Source organism: Cetorhinus maximus, chromosome 19 (genome assembly GCF_964194155.1).
Source record: "Cetorhinus maximus chromosome 19, sCetMax3.hap1.1, whole genome shotgun sequence".
In the NCBI taxonomy this organism is placed as follows: Eukaryota; Metazoa; Chordata; class Chondrichthyes; order Lamniformes; family Cetorhinidae; genus Cetorhinus; species Cetorhinus maximus.
Window position 1 is genome coordinate 5,969,559 of NC_135897.1, and position 19,942 is coordinate 5,989,500.

General features: G+C 45.6%; 2 protein-coding genes across 3 annotated transcripts in view; one reads left to right on the forward strand and one right to left on the reverse strand.

Moving 5' to 3' along the window:
- kif1aa (kinesin family member 1Aa) overlaps window positions 1-19,942 on the reverse strand; it is a 324,793-nt gene that overhangs the window by 201,764 nt on the left and 103,087 nt on the right. The window lies entirely within an intron of this gene.
- LOC144693613 (uncharacterized) lies at window positions 1,941-9,024 on the forward strand. Of its 2 annotated transcripts, XM_078563433.1 has the most exons (5): window positions 1,954-2,048; window positions 2,173-2,498; window positions 5,724-5,939; window positions 7,172-7,378; window positions 8,268-9,024. In XM_078563433.1, the coding sequence occupies exons 2-5, from the start codon at window positions 2,211-2,213 to the stop codon at window positions 8,457-8,459; spliced, it is 903 nt and encodes a 300-aa protein (XP_078419559.1). In that variant the 5' UTR covers window positions 1,954-2,048; window positions 2,173-2,210; the 3' UTR covers window positions 8,460-9,024. The 2 variants fall into 2 exon arrangements, with proteins under 2 accessions (XP_078419558.1, XP_078419559.1); XM_078563432.1 differs by having other exon boundaries at window positions 1,941-2,498.

The following is a 19,942-nucleotide window of genomic DNA, read 5'->3' on the forward strand; positions in this document are numbered from 1 at the left end:
TGGACTAGGAGGGGGAGGGACGTTGACATGGAAAGGAATGGGTGGGGAGAAGAACAGATGAAGAGGAGGGGCTGTAGGGTGGGGGAGAGCAGAAAGGGTGGATGGGTAAGGCAGAGTGCCATTGTGTGAGGGCCAATTTGCCTTGGGGTGGAAGTTGGGAGCTGGTACTGGGCCAGGTTGTATGTCCATGTCTTTACAGGTGAGGGTGGGGGGGACTGAATTTTCCTTTCCCTTTGGTGGAATGTTACAGAGGGCAGGGTAGACAGTGTTAACTGTTGCAGCTGTTTTCCAGGCAGTTGAGCAGTTTCTCAGAGCATCGGAGGATTTTCGGGCACATGGGGCAACCACCTAATCCAGGGGTTGGGGTCCCTTGCAATTCAGCAGGCTCACCCCAAGAAACCAGAAGGTGAACCCGTCCTGTTCAGATTTTCCTGGCCGGTCAGATTCTAACTGACCATTGTCCCTTTCAGTCATTGTTGGCCCTTCCTGTTCTTACTGCTAAAAAAGGCCAACCAGATAACAGTTTAAATCCATATTCCCACAGACTTGTGTTTACCTAGAAGCTGCTGGTAGCAATATCCACTCCTGAGGAAGCAATCCTGAGGACAGAACCCAACCCCTGCCCCACCCTCCACCCCAACCATCCTCCGCCACAATGTCACCCCCCATCCCCCCCACACACCCCCCACCACCACCCCTCCAACTCCCCACCCAATCCCCACCCTCCCCCAACACCTCCTTACGTGAGGAAGCTGAAGGATCCTTTCCCAGTAATTAACCTCACAATAACAGCAAGTTCTTCTCACTCTCACATAGGAAAATGAGGCTCACACATAAAGGGCCTGGAGTGAGGTGGGAGGTATGGGGAGAGGGGGGAGGGGGTCGAGGATCTGAGGAATTGACATAACCAGAGTTACACCGTTCAGGAGAGGAGGGGAGAAAGCAGGTGGGAGGGGGTATTTAAAAAAAAAGCCTTTCTATCTTGTACCCTCCTGAATTGAGCCTTTTTTTCTATTTCACTTCATGGTTTTTCTCCTAGTGTTCCCAAAGGTAGAAACGGTCTCTACCATTATCCCGGAATTTCGACAACTGCTCTGTGTCCTGTCCAGTTCTACACTTGACTGAACTTAACCCTGGTATAAATGTTCCAACCTTGTCCGAGTTAACTCCCTGCATGCAACATAATCTCACTGAATTCTCTATGACTTGCTCATGGACTGCTTAACTGGAACACAGGAGGAATAGTGTGGAGAGCAAATTTACCTCACTCAGAGTTTCTGTGCCTAACATCTGGATCACGCAGGGTCTGCACTGTTGATGGTTGTAAGTGTAACTTTATTCACCCCAGAAAACAAAGAGTGGCGGACTCTCAGCTTCTCCTGATTGGCCTGTGGTGGCTGCACAAGCCCGGCTGAGTGCAACAGCATGCTAATGTCATGATGTAAAACCCAACGCGAGCACGCTTAGTGCAGTGCATAAGACTCAGGGCGGGATTTTCCGGCCTCCCCAACAGCGGACGTTGTCGCGAGCAGTACAGGAAAATTTGGAGAGCGCCCAAAAGTCATTTGACGATGCCCGCCACTGACAGAACGGGCAAATCCACCCTTTGACTGAAGACGTGTCCACTGTCTGGAGGTGGATTCGTAGAAGGGAAAGCTGATATGTCTGTGCTACGACAATTAGGTACACTTCTTTAGTGGTGGCATCTAACAGAGCCAGAGGAGAGGATTATATAAACACAGCAATGATCTACTACAACCAGAATACAAAGTGAAAGGATTAAGACTGTCCTGGAGATCAGGCAGAACTTGAGAAAAAGAATCCAGTGAGTGGCAATGATTCAAGCTGCAAATTTTCCCCTGATGCTGACTCCTCCCCCTCTTGCTTGCAACTTCAGCTCGGCACTGCGTTTGTTGCCCAATTGGAGCACAGCACTTTGAGGACAAAGGTCAAGCCAGACCAGTAAGCAGGGAAAACTTCAGCCAGTTGCAGCATTGAAAACTGGCTCTTCACCCGTGCAGGTTGAAGGATTCATGGAAAGGCCTAGGGTGCTTTGAATTGAAAGCCTTCTGCTGAAAAGACACTGTTTCAGCCTAAATTCCAGTGACCTTGTGTTAAGGGGACTGACTGCTTTCATTAACATTCCTCCTTTCATATCCGTTGCTCCTCCAGTTCCCATCTGCTGCCGTGCGGCCTTGCTCTGCCTCACAATGCCTGTGATCCATGCTTTGAGGGGCGGGAAGCCTATGCTGGTCGGGTCTGCAGTCCTGCTTGCCAGCGGCTACACCTTGTACCATTTCTGGAGACGCCTCATGGCTTCAAGAGGAAAGAGAGAGTCAAAGGAGAACGTGTATGAAACACAGAACACTCTGAACGCGTACCTCCTATTCCACTTCGGCTCACCTCAGGAACTGTCGTTGTACATCACCGACCCAGTCGCTCTCCAGAATTTTCCACAGAGATGTGCTCAGGAATGCATAAAATACTTTGCTCAACAGGTAACAGACACAGCTCATGCTGAACCTCCATTTAAATCCTCTTGCAAATAATTATTATAAAGAATTGCAAGGACCTGGTCGAAATCAGAAGAGGAAGAAATAGGAAAATATGATACTTCGTGGGACAGTGGGTCAGACACTGTCCTTTCACACTCTGGGACTGGGTGGGACAGTGGGTCAGACACTGTCCTTTCACACTCTGGGACTGGGTGGGACAGTGGGTCAGACACTGTCCTTTCACACTCTGGGACTGGGTGGGACAGTGGGTCAGACACTGTCCTTTCACACTCTGGGACTGGGTGGGACAGTGGGTCAGACACTGTCCTTTCACACTCTGGGACTGGGTGGGACAGTGGGTCAGACACTGTCCTTTCACACTCTGGGACTGGGTGGGACAGTGGGTCAGACACTGTCCTTTCACACTCTGGGACTGGGTGGGACAGTGGGTCAGACACTGTCCTTTCACACTCTGGGACTGGGTGGGACAGTGGGTCAGACACTGTCCTTTCACACTCTGGGACCGGGTGGGACAGTGGGTCAGACACTGTCCTTTCACACTCTGGGACTGGGTGGGACAGTGGGTCAGACACTGTCCTTTCACACTCTGGGACTGGGTATTGGGACAGTGGGTCAGACACTGTCCTTTCACACTCTGGGACTGGGTATTGGGACAGTCGGTCAGACACTGTCCTTTCACACTCTGGGACTGGGTATTGGGACAGTGGGTCAGACACTGTCCTTTCACACTCTGGGACCGGGTGGGACAGTGGGTCAGACACTGTCCTTTCACACTCTGGGACTGGGTGGGACAGTGGGTCAGACACTGTCCTTTCACACTCTGGGACTGGGTATTGGGACAGTGGGTCAGACACTGTCCTTTCACACTCTGGGACTGGGTATTGGGACAGTCGGTCAGACACTGTCCTTTCACACTCTGGGACTGGGTATTGGGACAGTGGGTCAGACACTGTCCTTTCACACTCTGGGACTGGGTGGGACAGTGGGTCAGACACTGTCCTTTCACACTCTGGGACTGGGTGGTGGGTCAGACTGTGAGATTCAAATTTGAAATCCCAGGGTGGGATTCAAATTCATGGGCCAGGATTTGATGGCCCCGCTGCAGCAAGTCTCCCCCTGGTGGATGCAGTGAGACATTTCAGTCTCCATTCAGCTTGGCAGGACCGTAATATCCTGCTGGGCAGGAAGGGTTGTAAAACACTGGCCACGTACTCCGGATTACTAGTCCAGAAAGATCGGGATGTTTAATTGCAACACTGATACAAACATTGAATATTTTTCTGAGCTGGGTTAAGGCACACAAGGTAGAGGAAACTTTGTTCAAGAGCTACCTGAGCCACATCTAACTTAGGCCTGTTGATGTTTATATTGCTGAGAAAACTGGCAAAAGCGTTTCACTCCCCAACACTCATTTTAATTAGCGTTACATTGGAAATACTGATTTGTTAAAAATGCGAGAGGGAAGGCAAGGAATTGAAATTTACTTTCAATGGAAAGCTGCTGAATGTTGAACTCTTGGGGAGTGATCTAGGGACTTAATTATGATAAACCTTGAAAGTGGGAGCAGAAAATTAAAGACATGAAAAGGGCCAGCAACATTTTGGGCAAGATATTTCAGATCAGGAGCTTCCTACCCCGCCACCTGAAGAGTCGGCGGGGAACATATCCCCGCTGATACTGGCTGCCCCTAAGACATTTAACATTTGGCAGGGGCATTAATTGACTAAGGACAAGATTTCCACCCCGATCTGGGGATGAAGTCCCACCTCAGAGAGCTGCAGTCGAATAGTCGGTAGCTCTGTAGTCCCAACAGTGCCAGGTTCGAGCTGTGGCTACTGCTGGGGCTATAGCCCGTACCCCAACAAGAGGAGCTTGCGGAGGCCGGACTGTAAGTAAATTTGGGACATTGGGGTTAGCTTGGGGTTTCATTGCTCTATCAAAGAGCTGGCACAGGTCCAATGGGCTGCATGGCCACCTTATGTGTTATAAACTTCTACGTTGCCATGTTTTTTGCATGATCCATGGCATGTATGTGATAGCATGTTTTCACACATGATGCAGTGTGATGGATGGCACAGTGCAATGGGTGGCAGCTGCACAGCACTATAGTGCACTGGGAAGAGAAGAATTATTTTTATATTAGTCAAGTGTCAAACATAACTGGACTTATTTTCTGTCGCTGCTAAATCCTTGGATCTTCAAATGATTGTGTCGCCGGGTCAAAGTATATATTTGGACTGAAGGTGTAACCTTGCTAGATCAAATAACACTTTACACTGCAAAACATTAACCCATCTTTTCTCAGTGTGTCCAGCTGTATGTTTCATTGTCATTAACACTGTCAATACACTTGCAGCAATGGATCACAGCTGTTACCCTCCAGCCAGCTGAGTGCAGATCATCTCCCTAGTTACCACCTACAAGAAATCTTATGCCATCAGGAAATGAATCTAAAACAGATCGAATAGTAACTGATAGCGTAGAGTGATTGGAGGCAGAAATCTGATTTCCGGGGTTTAGCAGCCAGTTAGAAATTGCTCAATCTCCTCTCTTGTGAAATATATTGTAAGCCCTCCTGATTCTCCCACTCAGTCTCTTCCGTTGATTAGTCATAGATGATGCATGTTCTGCCTGCTGCTGCTTGAGGTTCTTGCTCCAAAGCCTTGGCTCAGTGATAGTATGCCTGCTTCTTGATCAGAAGGTCCTGGGATGCAAGTCCCACATCAGATACTTGAGCACGTAATCGAGGCTGACACTCCAGTGCAGTACAAAAGGAGAGTCGAAGGTGCTATCTTTGGATGGGATTCTAAACCAAGATCCTGTCTGTCCTCTTGGGGTGGACATAAAAGATCCCATTTCAAAGAAGTGTAGCGAAGTTCTCCCCCAGGTGTCTTGGCTAATATTTATCCCTCAACCAACTTCACTAAAACAGATTATCTGGTCATTATTCCACAGCTGTTTGTGGGAGCTTGCTGCATACAAATTGGCTGCTGTTACAACAGGAACTACACTTCGAAAGTACTTCACTGGGTGTAAGGGGTGTTGGGACATTCTGATGTTGTGAAAGGTGCTATGTAAATGAAAGTCTGTCTTTACATAAATGACCACGCCATTCATAACCCATCTCTATGACCCACTGTAAGATGGTGTAAAGGGTAAAGATTCCTCTTTCTTTCATTTGTAACCTTGTCTATTCACTTTTGGCAGAGTGGAGTTCCCTGTAGAGCCCTGGACATTGGCTGTGCTGTGGGGAGAGCCTCGTTCGAACTGGCAAGGGTATTTCAGGAGGTGGTGGGCATTGACTTCAGCCTCTCATTTGTGAGTGCTTGCAACCAACTGAAAGAAAAAGGCCAGCTCCCTTACTGTGCCAGGACGGAAGGAGATCTGGGCACCCAGCACACCGCTGTGGTACCCAAGGACATTGTAAGTACTCAGTCAAGTCTTTACTAATTTCCCCAGCCCTGCCATTTTACACTTTGCCATTCATTTTCTCATTCTTAGTTTTCTTTGTTTCTACCCCCATTTTCTAGTCTGCTTTCCCATTATTCCTTTACGATTACATTTCTATTTTTATCATGCTGCTTTCTCTCTCTGCCTCTCTCTCTCCCTTTCCATTCTGCCTATATCCCAATTTGCCATTCTGGATTACCCCCATTCACTTTTGTTGTGTGTCCCATTCCCAACTTATTTCCTTGTTGGATTGGTGAGGGACATCAGGTGGCCGACAATCTCTCTCAAAGCTCCATCGCAGGATCAGACCTGAGGCAATTTTACTTTCCTTGCTGCCTGGAACCCACCTTGACTCCATTTGGTGCCAATGTCTGACAGTCAAGGCCAAGGTCAGTAACTTGGCTGGTGGAGGAACTCACCAGTGCCAGATGAGGCCAAGATTCAAATCCAGATCTCCCAGACTATGATGCTGCGTATGAATGAATGGGCTGGGTCAACACATTTCAAGGTCATGGGAAAAAAAATACTAACAATAAAATGTGGGAGACGGCCAAACTTTGCATTCAATGAAGCCAATGTTCACACCAGAAACCTGCAAAAGGTCCAAAAAGGTTTGCACAAAACTTGGTTTACACGCCAAACATGTCCTGCTGCATCTCCAGAACTTTATCATTTCAGATTAGCAGTTTGTTTCCTTATTCCCACAGTTAAGATTTGAGGTGTATTTCAGTTTATAGATGTCATTGAGGCAAAATCTGCTTGTAGAACAATGTCTGTGAGTGAAGTCAGTAATAGGATCCTCGTTCATTAGTACAAAAAGTGGAGATCAGAGCTGTCAATTAAACGCTGCAGATAGCAAGAAACAGTGAGCTAAGACACTCTCTCATCTGTAGGACTTGATTTGAATCCAGCTGAGACGGGGAGGAATCTTTACCCTTGTACTTAACTCAGAGCTCTGGCTGCATGATGAGACCGCGTAGAGAGAGATTCATCGTGTTGTTGTCCCTGGTCTCTGTGGGGGATGGGGTGCGTGGTTAGGGGGTGGGGGAGGGGGACGTAATGGAGAGGGAATTTTCTTTGTTGTACTCCATGCTGATACTAATGATCCAAAACAAATTCCGTTCCAAGCAGCGATGTCACTGATCTTCAACACAAAGGCACAACACTCCAGCCTGGTCACCTTGTATTTTTACTTCCTTTTGTAGAATCGGAGTCGGTGCTTCTTCAGGCAGGGTGATGCCTGCAATCTGCCTGCAGACCTGGGATCCTTTGGCTGTGTCCTGGCAGGGAACCTGATCTGCCGCCTCCCTGACCCCTTTGCATTCTTCCACAGACTCCCAGAGCTAGTAGCCCCCGGTGGAATTCTTGTCATTACATCACCATACACCTGGCTTGAGGAATTCACACCCAAGGTAAAACTATCAGCTTCCAGTTTGAAACCTTCAGGTCACAGGGTTTCCTATGGACACAGAGTAATTCTGTAGGATCAGATGTCTTGGAAAGTGTCAAGACTATACTTATTTAACTGGTTGCCTTAATTAAACAGAACATCTGCTCACACTGTAATGAGACATTGAATGGTTTCTCCTACTCCCTGTCCTTAACAGATGTGTTGGAGGCCACAGCATCAAGCCACATGTCAGATACGGCTGGAGTTAGATCGAGGGTGTATAATGGTAATGTCACTAATAGCGACTGAGGGAGTTAGATCAAAGCTATATTTATAATGCCATTATAATTAGGTCCCCATTTAAACTTTGCAGCTTGAGCCATCTGTTCCTGTTGGCTCACAGACAGGGTAAGCAGTTTTTGGCCTCGTTAAGCAGGGCACTTACCTGGCCAGAGAGCGAAACAGAAGCAGCGATATAAACTAGCTGTACCATCGGTATGCTGTTACAGTGCTTACCTTAAAGCATCAGCTCCCTATACAGCACCATTGTGTAAACTATCAGAGGGATCATTCTTCACTCCAGAGAGCTGTGGAGGCTGAGTCGCTGAAGATAATCAAGACAGAGACAAACAGATTCTTGAAGTCAAGGGTTATGGGGATCAGGCTGGAAAGTGGAGTTGAGGCCAAGATCAGATCAGCCATGATTTTATTGTATGGCGGTGAGGGTTTGAGGAGCCTTATGACTTACTCCTGCTCCTATTTCTTATGTTTGTAACATGCCAAGAACCACCCCAAATGTGAACATGTGACTATTACACAACAGGAGCAGGCGTAGGTAATAGTCTGTCTGGCTGATTAACTCTAGATCTTTGGCCACTCTCAATTCACTTTCCTTTATTCTCTTCACACAGTCACTGTGGTTGGGTGGGTACGAGGATGACTCCGGCAAGGAGGTGCAAGGCTTTGAAACGATGAAGCAAATCTTCTCTCCGCACTTTGAGCTTCTTGGCGAGAAGAATGAGCCCATCCTAATCCGGGAGACAGCACGCAAGCACCAGTGGACAGTGACTCACGTGACCATATGGAGAAGGGGGACCTTCTAGAATTCAGCAGCCATTTCTGCTCACGGCAATGAAACACTCAAAAACAAACTAGTTTGTGTATCCTAAGTTAAAGAAGCAAAACTTGGCATAAAAGGGACATTAGTACAGACGTAAGTCCAATGTTAACCAGGAAATATCAACAGGAGAGTCCGGGGTATCCCCTCAACCATTAGTTAGCAAATGATAACACAGTCCCTCACTCAGTATCCAACTTTGCTCTTCGTCCGCTTGGCAGCACTTCCTCTCACTAATGTCCACTAACGTTATGAGGGAACCTGCAGGTGTCTCTGAATGATACCCTGGAGTATTGCAGGATATCTGGGGCAGTACCATCTCTTTACTTGAACAGACTTTGCTTCCTCCCTGAAAAGAATACTGTGTACTTAGAGCAGATTGTGTGCCATCAATGTTTCAGAGTGAAATTTTGCTGTACTTTGAATGACAGCACCGTGTTGTAGAATCTGTTACTACCCCCACTAATGTAATTCTTGCATTCTAGGAACTGCTTTTGGTGACATGGTATATACAAATAAGGAGAGAATCCATAAAGATTTCACTCAGCCTTTCTCCCTCGTCTTTCTGTAAGTGTTGGATAGAGAATGGAGACTATACAATGTAAGATTCAGCATCAATAAAGTTGTCCGATGCTAGAATGTGGAATCACTTAATCAGTTACATGATGTTGGGTTGACATCGACAACAACTTGGACTTATACAGTGTCTTTTATGTTGTAAAACACCCCAAGGTATTTCAGAGGAATGTTAAAATTTGACACTGAGCCACATAGGGTGATTTTAGGACAGGTGACCAAAAAGTTGATCGGAGATAGATTTTAAGGAATATTTGACAGGAAGAGGGAGAGAGGGAGGTGGAGCAGTTTAGTGAGGAAACTCCAGAGCTGAGAGCTAAGGCAGCTGAAGGCACAGCCACCAATTCTGGAGCAATTAAAATGAGGGCTACTCAAGAGGCCAGAATTCGAGGAGCAGAGCGATCTTGGAAAATCCAGATGGTAAGTGGAGGCGAATAGCAGCTTTCAGATTACAAAATCTATTTCTACAGTTTAAAGAATGTGACTTGATTGCAATAAAACAATGTATGACTTGTGATTCATAATGCATACGACTACTTCTCCGGTCATAATCTGTTCAGCAGTAGTCAAAGCAACAGAATTGACTCACACCGGTTTTCAGCATAGAATGCGTAGCAGGATATGAACACGGGTCTCAAAGGGTTGGCAAGAGGCCCGAGCCAAGCTTGGCATTGGGTCCCATTTGAATTGTGCAGGTGAGGCTGCCGATAGCAGTAGGGGATCCCAATGTACTTCCCTGGTCGGGGCCTTAGGAATTCCAGCCATCTCCAGCCTCAAGGTAGGTCCTTGGGATGGGCTGAAGAAGGTGGTGAAGTGTCGGGTCGAGGGGGGGGGGGTCAAACCTATTGAAGTGGTAGCCCAGCGGTATTTTTGTGGAGACGGGAGAATCATTTCTATTCATCCTAGCTCCACAAAATTGGAAGTATTAAAATGTTGACGACATTTTAGAGCTGCCTTTTTCTCTCACTATGTTTATTCCAATGTTTTGCACTCCTCCTTAATTAAAACATCTGTATTGTGACCTCATTTTTGAAAACAAATCCAAAGAATTCATTAAGAACCATACCCACATCTTCCGCCTCCACACACAGGTTATCTTTTTGGTCTTTAATTGGCCCTACTCTTTCTTTAGTTATCCTCTTGCTCTTTATGTATTTATAAAACATATTTGGGTTTTCCTTGATTTTACTCACTAATATTTTTTCATACCCACTCTTTGCTTTCCCAATTTCCTTTCTAATTTTGCCCCTGCACTTTCTATCCTCCCTCTGAGCTTGCTGCAGTATTGATTTTCTGTAGTATCATCAATGACCTTCCATCCATCATAAGGTCAGAAGTGGGGATGATCGCTGATGATTGCACAATGTTCAGCCTCATTCGCAATGCCTCAGATACTAAAGCGGTCCATGTTCACATGCAGCAAGGCCTGGGCAATATTCAGACTTGGGCTGATAAATGACAAGTAACATTCGTCCCACACAAGTGTCAGGCAATGACCATCTCCAACAAGAGAGAATCTAACTATCTCCCTTTGACATTCAATGGCATTACCAGCACTGAATCCCCCACTATCAACATCCTGGGGGTTACCACCAACCAGAAACTTAACTGGGCCAACCATATAAATACTGTGTTTGCAAGGCTCGATGGGTTATTGCTCCTGGTCACAGTGCTCTCCTGTTTAATGGATCCCAATGGTGATACGTCCTATTTAAGAATCCTGGTGGTGTTCCTCAGGTTCAGATGCTAGACGCGGTGTAACAATTCCTTCTGGGTTTAATCCAGGATAGCTATGGGAAGGGTATTTCCTGAGCTCGTTAATAAAATCAATTAAACTAAATCACATCCATCCATATTGCAACCACATGGCCATCTGCAACAATCAGGAGATGAATTAGTGATGAGTCACTATTCAGCGATGCAGTTGCCGAGAGATTGAGCTGAAGCCTGTGCAGACTTCGGCACGAGACTAATGCTTCTTTCGTCAAGGACAAAGGGATATATGCAATGCAGAGAATACAATGGGCAAGTCAGTGTACTGAATTGGAAAGGTCAGCTTAGGAGTCAAAGGTAAAGTAGCAAACATATCTTTGCTCTGATATGTTATCAAATTGACAACATCTATTTCTCATGTGACAGTCTAATGACCTTATCGTTCCAGATAATGTGCATAATTCAGACAACAGCTGAGGTCTCCCCTCATTTCTCAGACTGTGAGTGATCACTCCCCACTCTGCATTGAGGACCTCACTCTCAGGGGCAGAGCCAACTGAACTCCAGTGCTCCCAGTGGATGGGTAAAGGCCTCTGGCTTTCTGTTCCTAATCCAGGGACCCCTGCAGCAAAGGCTGGGCGAGGTCAGGATGGAATTTTACATTCTGGCTCCCCACAGCTTGTCTATGCTCGTTGTCAAAGCTCATTCATGAAGGGGAACCACCCGGGTGAGGTACAGCAGGGTCTCCGTGGAGCCTGTACTCCAACAAGAGTTAGCACATTTAGGAGAAGAGCAGAAAATAATTGTCAGCAAAATATAGGGTAGGAAATGCTCTTTAGATTTGTAAAATAATAATCTTTTATGATAACAACAATCCTTTATCAATTCTGCCATTACCTCCTGGTTAAAGCTGCTGGTTAATAGCTGGTAAATATAAAAGAAAGAAAGATCTGCATTTTTAATAGCACCGCTCATGACCTCAGGATGTCCCAAAGGCTTTACTGCCAATGATGTACTTTTGAAGTTTGCAACTGTTGTAGTGTAGGAGCACAGAAACAGACCAATCGACCCAACCATTCCCTGTTGGCATTTACCCTCCCCATGGGCAAACAGTTCCAATCAAAGTTACCCCTCTCGATCCCATGTCCCTTCAACCCTTTTTCCTTCATTCACCTATCCGACCCAACCATGAAACATGCAGTGCTCATCTCACAATCCCAAATTGTTGTGACCCCATCGCACAACAGTATGACCTGCGCCTGTCACTGTGACACTTGTCAGCAAAATACAGAGACACAATCGGAACAAACTGCACGGCACAAATTAGCAAGTATATATGGTTAGCCTGGAGTCCCTTCGGGGCTGAAGCCCAACCAGGGGTTAAAGCCACCTTAGAAAATATAGTTGTTCTAGTTTATGTCATATGAACCAATGATTAGATCCTCGTCTTAAGTATCTATTAACCTATATATGAACCATCCAAAATCCTCAATTTGATTCCATCCTTTAATTCATTTCTGGGTATCTGTTATTCTACATGTAAACAATCTGAACCCTTGATGAGATCCCCACCATTATCTTATACATGAACCATTCGAACCCCATAAATGGATTCCAGACTGTCACTCAACCTGTACAGCTGTCATTCTATATTTAAACCATCTGAAGGTCTTGTTTAAATTCCAGTCAATAACTCAGCCCTGGGTATCTGAAATTTTAATTCAGTGCCTAGTGGGCACGACTGGAAGATTTCAGAATGGGGTTTGAAAGTATCTGTGAACAGAATTTTACCAATCGGACAGGGCATGGAAGACAAAGATAACAAACTGACATTTACATAGCAACTTTCACAGGACATCCGAAAGGGTTCATGTTTGTGGTTAACATGGCAGCCCATTTGTGCACAGCATGCGCCCACAAACAGCAACAACCAGGTTACTGGACAGAATTCCTCTGCTCTTCAAATATTGCCACAAGAGCTTTTACATCCACCTGAGAAGGCAGACAGCGTCTCATTTTGCTTCTCACTTAAAATACGGCATTTCTGACAGTGCAGCACTCCCTCAGTACTGCACTGAGAGTATTACCAGGATTATATGTTCAAGTCTCTGGAGTGGGACTTGGACTCACAGCCTGATGAAACAGACATTTTCAAACACGAGTCTAAACTCTTAACAGTCTGTCTGTCTTCAAAAGACCATTTCGCACCGTTTACTTAATTTTACAAGATCCTGTGTCACTGCCCCTCCTGACTGCACCTAAGTCCTTATCCTCATGTACTCATAGTACCTGATGGATCTGATATAAAATAGTTTCCTGGGCAACCACATTCCTGGTTTCAGGAATTCCTGGCACTTGAAGTACTCCAATGGGAATACAGAGATCTCTCCAGTGGAAAGGGAGCATTTAGAAGGGTTGATGTGCCTTGAGGTGAGAGGGAAGGCATGTTGTTTAAAGTAAAGCATTGCTGGGGGAGAGGTGGGGAGAAAAACATTGGTGCGATAAAAGAATTGGGGAGGGATCAGAGTTTTGGGGCTAGACTAACATGGGGCCTAAGGGGGGTCATTCCCAGGAATTCCAGCCAAATATAGGGTTCTAGTAAAACTCACCATAATGCTGAAAAATTCGTACAGCCACTGGATCAATTCTATTTAAGTGTAGTACATTGTAATCTGATTTGTTTTATCATTAATGCATTTATGGGCCTATTTCATACTGCATTTTACAAAAGGTCTGTGCTTCAATTGATCATAAAGATTTTTTTTGGTTGTGGGGATGGGGGGTGGGTTCTGTGGAGGATTTAGGATGTTCTTGGTGACCAGGACCCTCCGAATTCCTAATTGGCTTCTCCCTAAATCTCTGAGCTGAAGTAAAGCGTGGGGAATGACTGACACGGTTGGCTGGATTGATAGATTGCAAACAGTGAGAGGACCCATTTGGGCGGATGTCCCTCCATCATCGGTCCTCGTCGCTCCTGCTTTCTCTTCATTCCTTTCTCAGTTTCTTTCTATGCTACTTTCCCTTTCTCGGTTTCCCCCCTCTCCCTGTCTCTCCCTGTTGCCATCATTCTGCCGCTTGTCCCTCCCTCTCCCCCCGTCTTTGTGTCCCTTCTCTCGATCCCTCGTCTAACCCTGCCTCGGCCTACCTCTCTCGCTCTGTCTCCATTACTTTCCTTTGCTCCTTGTTCCTCTGAAACTGATAACGCTGCCGTCTGCCTGCCCGGGTCACAGTGCCAGCTGTTAGACGATGGCTAGTTGCCATGGTGACGACAGATGGAAGTAACTTCCACCAGTGGATCAATAATTTACAGAGCTAGGACCTGGTTACGTGCCCATTTGGGATGAAATGATATCAGACTTCAAACTGGGAAAAACAAAAAAGCAGCAAAGAAGCGATGGGGTTCAGATACGCTCTCCCCAACAAGAATGATTAAAATAAAAGCTTAAAGACGCGGCCATGGGAACAGACCCCTGCCCAAACTCTTCCCTCAGAGAGGGATATTTGTACACTGACTGGTGTCTCTCAATCTCTCTCCCTCAAGGAAATAAGAAACTTCGGGGAGAACTTTCTCCCTGTCGGGAGGGAGGAGGGTTGTGCAGGGGTTGGGTGGAGCTGGGCACAACCATTTTACGTGGGCGGGCCAATTAAGGCTGAGCGTTCCCGGTGCGGGCAGGGTGGGGGAAGGTGCCTGAGTCAGGAGTGCGCTTTTTCGCGGATGTGCACGAAAGTGCCACAGAAATCTCTCTGAGGCACAGAGGCGCCTCAGGGAGATTAGTTTGAAGTTTAAACAGTCTAATAAAGTGTTGTAAAAATTTTTATGACGTGTCCCCTCATGTGAAACTGTCACATGAGCGGGGACGTGTGCATTAATTTTAATAAAATGTTTTCTGAACATTTTAAATCATTCATGAAACCTCATCCCGCCCATGGATGAGGTTCCATGAAAAATGCGAAGGCCGCCTGGGCTCAGTTGATTACCTTAATTGCTGTTTAACAAGCTTTAACAGGCCTTTGGCAGTTTGGTGGGCGCACAGCCGAAAATCTAAATAATATGCGGTGACGCCTGACGTCACCCCGTGTCATTTTATGCTTTGGCGAGCGAGTCCCGCTCATCGAGCCGAAGATTCTGCCCATAAGAAATAGGAGCTGGAGTCGGCCTTTTGGCCCTTTCGAGCCTGCTCTGCCATTCAACAAGATCGTTTATCTTCTCCCTCATTCCAGCACTACCCCCATATTCCTTAGTTCCCTTCGCCCCCTGTTTTGAGTATACTCAACCACTGAGCAGCCGAAGCTCTCTGTGGAAGAAAATTGCAAAGATTCACAATCTTTTAAGTTAAGAAGTTTCTCCTCATCTCAGTCTTAAATGGCCGACCTGCTTATTCTGGAACTGTGATCTCATGTTCTCGATTCACCAGTCAGTGGAAACGTTTTCTCAGCATGTAGCCTGTCAATCCCTTTAAGAGTTTTATATGTTTCAATTCGATCACCTCTCATTCTTCTAAACTCAAGGAAATATAGGCCCAGTCTACTTACCCTCTCCTCATAGAGCACTCCCTCATCCCGAAAACCAGTCTAATGAACCCTTGTTGCACTCCCTCTCTGACAATTGTGTACTTCCTTAGTTAAGACGACGAAAACTGCAAACAGCGCTCAAGGTGTGGCCTCACCAATGCCCTGCCTAATTGTAGTAAGACTTCTTTACTCTTATTCTCCAGTCCCTTTATAACAAAATCTAACATTTGCCTTCCTAATTGTTTGCTGTGCCTGAATGTTAACTTGCTATGTTTCCTGTACAAGGACACCCAGATATCTGTGTACTGATTGGTGTCTCTCTCTGCCCCTCTCCCTTGGGGAGCTAACTGTAGACTGACTGGTGCCTCTCAGTCCCTGTCCCTTAGGAAGATATCTGCTAACTGACAGATGTCTCCCTGGCGTGAAAAGAGACAACTATTGTGTGTAAAATGATTTGTATGGTGCCATCAGATCTTTGCTGGTTTGGTGTTTTCTCAAGGACATAGGATGTAGTTGTAGTACAGCTCTCTGTTTCTTCTGTTCCCCTTTAATCCAATTCCACATTTCCAGTTCCAATTTTTCTACTTCAGATTGAATCATCTAATCTCTTTGCCAAACTCTGCTATACTCTGGGCGGGGCGGTGTTTGTGGAGGGAGTGATGGAGGTGGGGTAGGGGGTGGTCTTTGAGTCTTTGGAATGAGTGCATTGTAAATACTTGTTACCAACAATGTCATTACTTATTGTAGCTGTTACAGAACCTCACAGTGAATCCACACTGTAAGGCTATTGAAGTACATCTGACTGGCCAGCTTGTCAAAGTAGGATTCTGGGATGTTCTGACAGCTTGCCTGCTGATGCCCTCTGTATCAGGTGGTCACCTGAATAGCATTTCATCACACCCTCCCTTTACCTGCAGGTATACAACACTGAGAGATGGACTACCAGTGCAAGTGACACCTTACTGATTCAAGAGCTGAATTAAAAACACAGATCTTGGGAACTTTACTGAGTATAAAGAATGACATGGATAAAACATTCCTGTCTCAACAATGTTTTGTAGCCTGTTATATCTCATGCTCCTCACTAACACATGAGCAGTGTGGGGTATAACAGAAAGCGTTCTCCATTATACTCCATAGTCTTTCCTCTCACTCTTTCTGATATATCCCACACTCCTCACTCTGACAAGGATGATATCTTACACCCTTCACTATAACGTTCTTGACATATCCTATATTTGCCACTGAAGGAATTCCAAGTGCAGCTCACATCAATCTGGAAAATCTTCACACATCCAACTCAATTCCAGAACACTGCAGGGTCAAATAAAGTCAGCTGGATTTGAGCATCGTCATCACCAGGACTGGTTGGTTCAAAATGATGCTGAAAACTGTGACCTCCTAGAACATAGACGAGCAGCCATCATTGCCATGGCAGAACAACCCACGGTTGAAAGTCAAGAAGGCAACATTCCAACAGCTCAAGGCTGACATCTAAAGTCAAATCCGGCAGATAGAGGACATGTGGTGGGAACAGAAAGCTCGAAACATCCAACAATATGCCGGCCATCATGACATGAAGCTTTTTGGAAGCCACCAGGGCCATCTATAAAGCAAGGTCAAATGGACAAAATCCCCTTCGTTCACAGATGGTGTTTCTCTTCTTAAGGATGACAATGCCATCCTTCAGCACTAGAAAGAACATTTTCAACAACTCAATGTCACAATGGCAGTTGAATCCACAATGGCAGCTGAACTTTCCAGGCTATCCCCCATTACCCTGTGGTAGAATCCAAGGGTGAATCACCATCAATGGGAGAGCTGCAACAAGCAATCAAATGGACTGTCATGACAAGGGGACCACCGCTCAAATTGCTTATGGACATATTGAATTTTTAAGAAAGACCTGTGTTTTTTTTTAAATGACATATATACAAAAGCTGGCTGAGACTGTAAAGTAACCACTGGCTGGAAAATTTCTATGTGGATTACACTTGACCAACTAGTCCAGAGAACAGAATGTCACACCTAAAAAGCTGTCAAAGTCTACTTCAGACAGAGACACTTCAAAGGAAAAGATACAATGCAAAAACTGAACTGTAATCTCCAGTGGTTGCAGAGATAATGAAGACCGATTACCATTTTAGCAGAAACCATCTGCTGTGAGTTATATCCCAGACTGTGGACATGATGTGAGTTGAAAAGAAAGCAGCTCTGGACGAAAGACATGTTTGTTTTTTGCTTTCCGGGAATACACAAGTAAAAGGGGTTAAAAACCCAACTGCAACCCTGGTCTCTTGTGTGCTAGTTTTGGTGTTCCAGGGGCCTGGTGTGTGAGGGTGTGCTGTGAAGGTCACGGCTGAAGAACATCAACTCGGCATCCCTGCGCTTGCAGATTTAAAAAGTTTCTCTCTGATTGTTGGAAGCAAGTCAGCAAAGCCACAGTCAAAAAGGAAACAGGATAACTCCTTTCAGCTAACCTGCAAAACCAAGAATCTCCAACCACTGCTCAGCTGCCAAAGTCGGCTCTCCCAGAATCATCCAACTTAACGGCCACAACGTTTCACCATCTACTCTTCATGGACCAGCCAAAGACAGATTCGTATATCTTTTTAAACTTTTATTTCTGGACTCACTTCTCATTTCTAATCTGTGTTTACGTATGTTGCATTTTAATTATTTTTTAATTCACATTTTAGTAACTAATAAACTCACACATCCTTCAACTCAAGAAAGCCTGGTTAGATTGGCTCCTTTTAAAATATAAGTACATTTGGACTGGGTAAAGGTATCCACGAGGGAAGGGATCCTTTTTTAAATTAACCTTGTTGCGACTAACCGAGTGGGTTGAATAAAGAAGGAGAGCCAGTTCATCCTCCTTCACCTGGGAGGCACCATTTGAGGTACCTCATCCGGGATCTTAACAACTTGGGGGACCATCGCCCGGGGACTGGTCGTAACAGGATGAAAAACAAGAAACTTCAGCACAATCCTGCAATTGCTTCATGATGATATAACTGCAACTGTGCTGAGCGGGAGATCTGAAACCAACGCCTCCAAAATCCGGACTGGAGTCAAGCAAAGCTGTGTGATAGCCCCCATACTATTTACAATCAGTGGCTATTTGCCTCACCAACCATCAGCTGCCCTCTGGTGTCGGTGTTAAACACTACCTAGATGGAAAACTCTTTAACCTCAGTCACCTCCATGCCAAAACTAAACTGACCACCATGGGCATACATGACCTACAGTTTGGAATGATTGCAATGCTGTTGTCTGATATCTTCCTTTTGTGATAGTTCAGGTTGGGGAGCCAGGTTGTCTGCACTTCCCCTGCTTTGGTGTTGATTAAGGGTCTGTACAATGAGGTGTGAGATTCCACAGGCTGAGAGACAAATACTTTTGTTCTTGTAACTCCTGTTGGTAGCTTCCAGAACAAAGGGCCAATCCTGTGGTCATGTCACTTGTAGCAGCCATTTTTTTTTGGTTCAGCAGAAAGGCCATTTTTAAAAAATAGCAATAAGAATAAAGTTTTGAATATACAGTGTTGGATTTCTTTTCATGTCATAGGGACCCAACACAAGCAATGCACAATGCATGGCACCCCAATTGTGAAGCACTTTTGAGGCATGCAGAGGAAAGAAGTCCCAAAAATCATGTTATAAATAATTTTATACACTACGTCGTCAGGAAATCTGTAATTCTTCACATTGACTATCTTTCTGCCTGTAAATACGCTGTTTGATGAGGTATTGAGCTATACAAGGCTTGACTATCAATCCTGAAACAGAGCTATCTACCGAAAACTGAAATGTCTGCCTTACAGTTAGACTTCCTTGAACTAGACTGACTGCTAATAATGCAGACCCTCTGCTGGGAAGCCAGACTATCTGCTCTGAAACAAGGTTGTCGACCTCAAAACAAAACTGCATGATCTTTAACTAGTTATTCTGTCTCTGCTGAACCTGAAATGTCTCTACTGAAGTCAAAGCGTGTGCCTCAAAACCAGGACCTCGGCCCTAAACCAGGACTGGTGCCAGCCCTAAGATAGCAGCAGCTACAGATCTTTGTTTTGGATGATTGATGTAGGAGGAATCTGCAATGCCCTAACATTGGAGTTAACATTCTTAAGAGGCTCATTAACAAGGAAGGTAACTCTTTTGAGTACATTCACAGTTCTTGACCATTTTTTTTGTTCGAAGTCCTGGAGTGGGACATGAACCCACAACCTTCTGACTCAAAGGTGAGGGTGCTATGAACTGAGCCACAGCTGACACCTCACAAGGAATGTAGCATCAGTGTTCCCTCCCATCTCTTAATTGGTTCTATAATCATTTCTCATTTAATGTCAATCTGCTTTCTTCATTAGTTTCCTGCTCTCCGTGGGGCTGTGTAGTGCTAGACCATGCTTTGTGGTCTGTGTGTCCTGCAACACGCGAGAGCTCTCTGGCTGATCCTACCCCACTTAATGAATCCTTGAAGACATAAGGAATAATTGGTCCGGTCTGTATCACATTGTGATGGAAATGCTCTCCACATCCATTTAGTGCTCATTAGCAGTAAGCGGATATGCCACAGTGTCATTTTCATTTCCGTTTTCAACTTAAATGATTTCAGGAGGCACTCTCTCCACGGCTTGCTTTCATTCGTCATCCCCCCTCCCCCTCC